At 56.3% G+C, this 6884-nt stretch overlaps 1 protein-coding gene across 1 annotated transcript in view; it reads right to left on the minus strand.

Annotated features, from left to right (window-relative positions):
* Positions 1-823: 823 nt before the first annotated feature.
* Positions 824-6884, minus strand: part of Accs (1-aminocyclopropane-1-carboxylate synthase homolog (Arabidopsis)(non-functional)) — a 96924-nt gene continuing 90863 nt past the window's right edge. Inside the window, 11 exon segments of the mRNA XM_013513829.1 lie at positions 824-1343; positions 1430-1587; positions 1675-1790; positions 2620-2642; positions 2957-3062; positions 3065-3083; positions 3186-3231; positions 4931-4991; positions 4994-5016; positions 5822-5922; positions 6580-6657. Of these exon segments, the coding sequence (XP_013369283.1) occupies positions 1247-1343; positions 1430-1587; positions 1675-1790; positions 2620-2642; positions 2957-3062; positions 3065-3083; positions 3186-3231; positions 4931-4991; positions 4994-5016; positions 5822-5922; positions 6580-6657 (828 nt within the window). The 3' untranslated portion in view covers positions 824-1246.

Raw genomic sequence — 6884 nt, forward strand, 5'->3', positions numbered from 1 at the left:
TCTGGGGATTTAGCTCAGCGGCATAGCGCCTGCCTGGCAAGCGCGAGGTCGTGAGTTTGATTCCTGGTACTGGGAAAAGAAAACAACAACAACAACAAAAATATTCACACCTTGTACACTAAGGGATACTAAAGGGTGAAGGAGTTTCATACTTGCAAGTGTCTCTCAAATGTTCTAGAAAACAACGAATGGGGTTTTTATGGCAATACTTTTTTAAAACTTGAGCATCTCCCCCACATTTTTCACACCTCCTTACAGGTCCTCCGGAAAGGACAGGAAGGAAGAATGAAGGGATGAAGGGTAGATCAAAAGAGAAAAACAAAACCAAAACATCCACCTAAGCCAAATACCATAACTACAGAAAGGAAACATTGATGTCACTGACATTTTCCCAAAGAAAGCAAGAGTCAGCTTTTGTTCCTTCTGAGAATGGCTTTTGGTTATACTGGTGAAGCTGGTCTCAAACTCTCAGGCTCAAAGGGTCCGCCTGCCTCAGCCTCCTGAGAAGCTGGGACTACAGGCACATGGCACCTCCATGCCTGAGTAAGCATCAGCTTTGCGAAGCCAGGAGCATCAGCACCTGAGAAGATCCTTTGCACACACAGCTTGAGGGCTCGGAGGCCTCATCCTGTCTCTGAAGCAAAGCACCCTGGTGAAGAGGCAGCGCCCTTCACCTGCTCCTCACGGAGGAAAGCCCAGCCTTGCTCAGCTCCTCCCCGGCACAGCTGGGACATCAGTCATGGTAGCTCCTTCCCTGACAGGAGAAGCAGAGTCCCAGAGAGGGACGAGCCCCTTAGCACAGAGGGGAAATTCCCATGGAGGAGACCCCTGGGTCCCACCACAGGTCATTTCTGGCAGGCTGTGGATTCCGTCCTCGCTGGAACGGTACATTTGTAGCTCTCTGTGTGCTGTTCTTCTGGCTTACTGCCCTGGCCACGAAGACCCAGGCAAGAAAGGGCCCTCAGGAGGAAGGGACAGTTGTTTGCTGCCAGTTGCACCCTCTAGGGCGGGGAGCTGAAGGCTGTGCTTCGGGGCTGGCACGATGCCCTGGTGCTGCACATCACGGCAGGGGCACTCAGCTGGTCCCAGGCTGGACCTTGGGGGCGGAAGGCGTCTCCTGCTGTCACCGAGGAAGACAGGAGCAGCTCTGCGCTGGCAAAGCCGAATCGGGAATCCTGCTGGCCAGTGGCCCGTCCTCTGTCTTCTGTGGTTGGGGACAGTGGCTCCTTACCAGGCAAAGGCCACCTCATTTGTGCTGCTCGTTGGGGTCCTGCGTGTGACCGGAAGGGGCATCTTCGGCCTCCTGGGATTTCCCCTCCAGCACCCGGCACACCCTCTGCACCCTAGCAAGGGGTGGAGCACTGCTGCCAGCCCTGCTGGCTGTCAGAGGGTGCAGGACACAGCCAGGAGGGGGCGGGGAGGCGGCAGCTCACCCAGGCGGAGCCGGCGGGCCCTGTCTGAGAAGACCATGCGGAACCAGCCGGGCTCCTTGCACTGGAAGGCCTTGCCGAAGGAAAGCAGCACCTTGCTCTCCAAGAAGCGACGCCAGAGCAGCATGTCCTCCTCAAAGGTGCCCTGGCGAAGGTGCTGAGCGCAGGCAGAGGCTCGACCCAGCCCGGACCCCACCGCCCTCGCCTCGGAGGGAGCGCAGAGCCCGACCTCCGCCTGCATGACCACCCTCAGGTGCACCCCACTCAGGAAAAAGCCTGCGCCCCCACTCAGGAGCTCCTCAGAGACGTAGGTGTGGCCAGGCTTGAGCCGGCTGTGGTTTTCTGGCAGGTACAGTACACCTGGTTGATCCAGTCTAGGGCAAAGAGAAGCAAAAAGATAAAGAGTCCCCTCCGCCTCCATCCCTCCTGCTGAAAAGACCATGGGAGCCCATCCTCTAGCTGCTGGTGGGGTTGGGGACTGGCAGTCAGGACAGGCCGGGCATTCAGTGTTCAGTATAACGCGCCTTTTTGGGTTTTTTTGGAGACAGGGTCTCACCAGGACGGCCTCCAACTCTTAATCCTCCTGCCTCAGCCTCCCAAGGGCTGGGACGACAGGTGTGCACCACCACACCCAGCCCATGGGAAGTTCTTATGGGACCACCGGGGTCAGTATCTAGGGGTGGGGCTGAGGCTTGCTTGCTAAGTGTGTATTTAACTTGGCTTGTTTTGCAGAGTGGCTGAATCATCTTCCATTTGCACCAGGGATGGGAGAGTTCCTGCTGCTCCTCCTTCTTGGAAACACTTGATAACTTCTTCTTTTTTTTTGAAAATAACCTTTAGCTAGCGTAGTGGGGGTGCATCTGGTCGTGCTCCTCATTTGTAAAATCATGGGGGATACAGAAAATCGTGCTTCCTAGCATCCTAGGGGTCGAAGTGATGATTCCACAGAGCAGCTGCAAGGCTGAATGAACGCTGGTGACAACCGCAAGCTCTGCCACCGAAACGCACTATCTGCACCTGGGAGCGGAACAGACCTGCAGCGGGAGACCGCCACCCATCATGTTCTCTTGGTGGCATTTGCTCTTCTCTTGAAGTACTCACAGCTAATCATGAGTTTGCATTTTCCTTTCCTTTTTTCTTTAAACGGAATCATGCTATGTTTCTCAGGCTGTCCTGGAAACCCCTGGGCTCAAGCAATCCTCCTGTCTCAGCCTCCCAAGTAGCCAGTACTGCTGGCACTCAGCCTGTGCTATTCTTCAGCAGGTGCTGTTCTAACTGAATTACAAATCCCACTCACCCTACAAGACAGGCACCATTATCTGTTTTACACACGAGGAAACTGAGGCACAGGGAGGTGAAGTTACGTCCTACACAGCCAGGAAGTGACCAGGTAGAGTATGGACCAGTCTGAGACACCCACCTAGAGTCTTCTCCTGGGAGAAGCACCCTCATCCCTGGTCCCAGACCGACCGCTCCCGATCTGCTCCTTCAGGGCCCAGTCCCAGGCAGTCACCTCGGTCCAGAGCAGCCGGGCCACCTGGAACTGCAGCAGGCCGCTGAGGCCGTGAGAACGGCAGAGGGAAGCCACGGCAGCGGCCACACCCCGGTTCTCCGTGTACAGCGTGCCGAGCAGAGCTCAGACATCCCAAAGTCCTGCAAGAGGAAGTGCCGAGGCCGTGGCCAGCCGTCCTCCGAGGAAGCTGGTTCCACCCGTGCCTGCACCCCCTGTCCAGAACACTCCCAGCCAGGACTCACCCTGCTGGTGGCCCACATCACGTCGGTCTTCTGGGGGTCAGGCAGGCTGTAAAGAAAGAGCACAGCGTGGGACAGAAGCACCACGCAACCGAGAGAACACGTGTGCGCACGCGCGCGCACACACACACACACACACACACACACACACACACGATGGCTTCAGCCATGAGATGGGTGGGTGAGTCGGTCTGGCTCAAGCCCCGGCCCCACGTCTTGTAGCAACCAAACCCCACGGATCCTTAGGAGCAGGAGGCAGCAAACAAGGGCCCCCGACGGCATCCAGTCTGCTGCCTGCTTTTATAAATAAAGTTTCACCAGCACACACCTGTGCTGCATCGCATCTATGACAGAGGGGAGTGACAGACCGTGTGGTAAAGGCTGAAATTCGTACCCTCTGCCCTTTATACAGTTTCTATCCTCTGATCTACAACACAGCCCGTGTCACTTCTTGCAAAGACCTCCCTGACCCGTCCCAGAAGACCATGTCTGTCAGTGAGGGTCCCTGTTACGATTTACATCCAGATGTGCCCATTGGCAGGGCTTTTTTTTTTTTTTGGTACTGAGAATTAAACTCTGGGCCTTGTGCTTGCCAGGGTGGTGCTTGTACCGCTGAGCTACACCCCCCGCCCCGGGCAGGGCTTTTGAAAAGTGACTGAAAGAAGGTGGCTGCACCAAGGCTAGATGTTCCTAGGAGGCGGGCCTGACTGGAAAAGGCTCAGCCTTGGGACCTGGCCTGGCAGGCTTTGTCTCCCTCCTCCACCCGCTCTCTCCACTTCCCATCCGCCATGCCCTGAGCAGCTCTCCTCGGCCAGGACCCTCTGCCCTGCCACCCTGCCAAGGAGCCAGCCGACTATGGACTGATATGTGAGCCAAAAATAAACCTCTCCTCTAAAGGCCTCTATCTTTCCTCCTCACTATTGTGTCCCCCTGCACCTGGCGCACTGCCTGCCATAGAAGACATGCTCAGTCAGTAAGTTTCCATGACTGCTAACCACGGATCACGGACAAGTCACTACTTCCTCTCTGTCCCACTTGCCTAATGCACAAAGTAAACGGCAGAGACACTCCACAAGCCACCTACCCTACAGAGCTTTGGGAGGCTGGAGGACAGAGCCAACAGAAAGCACACAGCAGGTGACCGTAGGTCAAACGTACACAGCTCACCAGTGATCTGCCCCAACATTTCCAAAGGTGCTTCCATGACACATTCTGAGCTTAAACTCGATCTAATATAAAACCTGGTTTTTTTGTTTTGTTTTTACAATCCTAGGAATTGACTCTAGGGCCTTTGCACTGAACTATGCCCCCAGCAAATGCAGTCCCCCTTTCTGAGACAGGGTAAAGTTGTCCAAGCTGGACTTGAACTTGCAATCCTCCCGCCTCAGCCTCTCAGAGTGCTGGGATTACAAGAGTGCGCCAGCCTGCCCAGACTCAAAGCTGACAGCATCAATAGCCAGAAGTGCTTGGCAGGTGCAAGGAGCTCCATAATTACCTGCTAAGTGAATGAGCAAGAGAGTGAAGGAAAGAAACTGAAGGCACTCTGAAGATGAAGGGAACAGCGCAGGAAGACAGTTTCTCACCCAGCCCCTAGCCTCCCTCCCTCAAGGACTCCTGGGGTCCCTCCTCGGGTTCTCAGGCACTCCCCAGAATCACCTGAACGTCCTTGGGACGCCCGAGGTCCAGTGGGGCCAGCTGGAAGTTAGAGACTGTGCCCCGGCTCAGGCTCCCCGGGACTGCAGCCTCACCTCTCCAGGCCCAGGACCCTGCGCTACCCCAGCGACTTGAACACACACTGCCTGTAGAGCTGTCCACGACCACATGCAGCTTGTGCCTGGGCTGGGCGGTGGGGAGGGGGCGTGATCTCGGGACACACGGCTGCCCCGGGGTGGGACAGCACGGGGGAGCAGTGTGTCAGGAACCCCAAGGGGCCACCGTCTGGCCCAGGGTGAGTGACCACACTTGCGTTTGCCAGGAACACCCTTCTTTACCTTACTTTTGCAAACAAAATAGAAAGCCGCACATGCAAAGCAGGTGACAGTGGAGCTTCTGAAGGGCTGTGTGGAGAGGGCACATTTAAGAATCAGGGCTCAAGTCACAAGGACCAGGGTTCGAGTCCAGTTCCACTTCCAGCCCTGACTTGACTACTCTAAGGCTCCATCCACGGAAGTAGTAACGGTGTCTACACAAGGGGTGGCTGGAGGAGGGCAAGACCTGGAGCATATAGTGTTGAGCATGGCACCGGGCCCCAGAGTGTGCAATCAATGATCGCTGCTTGCTTGGCGTAGTGGCACATCCCTGAGACCCCCAGCACTCAGGAGGCTGAGGCAGGAGGATCACTGCAAGTTCAAGGCCAGCCGGGGCTACATAATGAGTGCAAGGCTAGCCTGAGCTACAAAGTGAGACCTTGTCTCAAATAAACAAAACAAACTAACAAACAAAAAAGACCGCGGTTGTTATAAAATGGAAGTGAGCGAAAAAGACAAACGGCAACTCACAAATCCTGACTTCCTGCCCCACTGCCAGAAACAGGCCAAGGCTGCTGAATGGGGTGAGGAGGATTCAAGGGCTGCTGGTACCAAAGCCCCTATGAGAGCCCCAAGCTGCTCACCTGCTGTTTTGGGGCCTGGGCTACTCACCTCTGGGCAAAGCCCAGGAACTCCTGCAGCTCTTTGGGGGAGTAGAGGTGGCCCAGAGGGCTCTGGGGGTTGATAAGGCTGAGGCCTTTGACCTTCACGCTCTGAAATCATCCTCGGGCTGGAAACCTCAGCTCCTCTCCGAGGCAGAGCGCAGCACCGGGTGGCTCCCCGGGACAATGTGGGGTACACATTCACCACCCCCAGGAAGCAAATAAGCAGGACATAGGCTTCCACCGCCAGCACTGTGCCTGCCAGAAGAAAACCCACGCCCAAGGGCCACCGGGCACGGCCAGTGTCCGAAGATGGTGGGTGGGGCTCTGAGCTCTCCAATCCTACCGGCTGGAGCCGCCACGTTGGAATAAACCACTCAGACCGATGGGGGGGCCTGGACACGAGTCCTCATAGCATGAGTGTCTGCCTTTCTTTGGGAGACCTCAGGCCCCCTTCAAGTGGGCAGGACCGCCTCTCAAATTGCCAGGGAGACCCTAAGCTAAGCCCCAGCCTGCCTCACTCCACACTTGAGCCCTGGAGCCCAGTCGGAGCGCGAGGGGGCGGAGCGTTTTGAACGAAGCCCCAGGGGATTCTGGACGCTGAGGTTCGAGGGTCTTTCCTACTCCTCCACCAATGTGTCCCCCATCACAGGCCACCGCCCCGGCTCCCAGGAGATCAGCAACACACAGGAAGAGGGGTGCATGCCCTGTGGGGACCCCCTCCCCACACACACACTCCCAGCCCTGGCTTGGAGAGGAACCACAGACCTCAGATTTAGCTCTCTGCAGGGCCAGCTCCAGCTTCTCCACAGTGAGCTGGAAGGGGCGCGTGTCCAGCCCAGTGACCTGCAAGAGACCCACCGCAGCCACCAGGCAGTCAGCCAATCAATCCTCCACTCTCAGAACCCTCAGCCCTTGTAACGTCACCTCGGGGGAAAATGGGTGGGGCCGCTTGGTCTTCCTGCCATCCACAAGACCCCTGAGCTTGTTTAACCTTTAACGAACAGGGGTCAGTAAGCTTAATATTACAACCTGATCCGAACAGCAAATACCTTAGAACATACAAATGGAAC

The sequence above is a fragment of the Chinchilla lanigera genome, unplaced genomic scaffold, assembly GCF_000276665.1.
Source record: "Chinchilla lanigera isolate Chin_1 unplaced genomic scaffold, ChiLan1.0 scaffold00021, whole genome shotgun sequence".
NCBI classification, from domain to species: domain Eukaryota; kingdom Metazoa; phylum Chordata; class Mammalia; order Rodentia; family Chinchillidae; genus Chinchilla; species Chinchilla lanigera.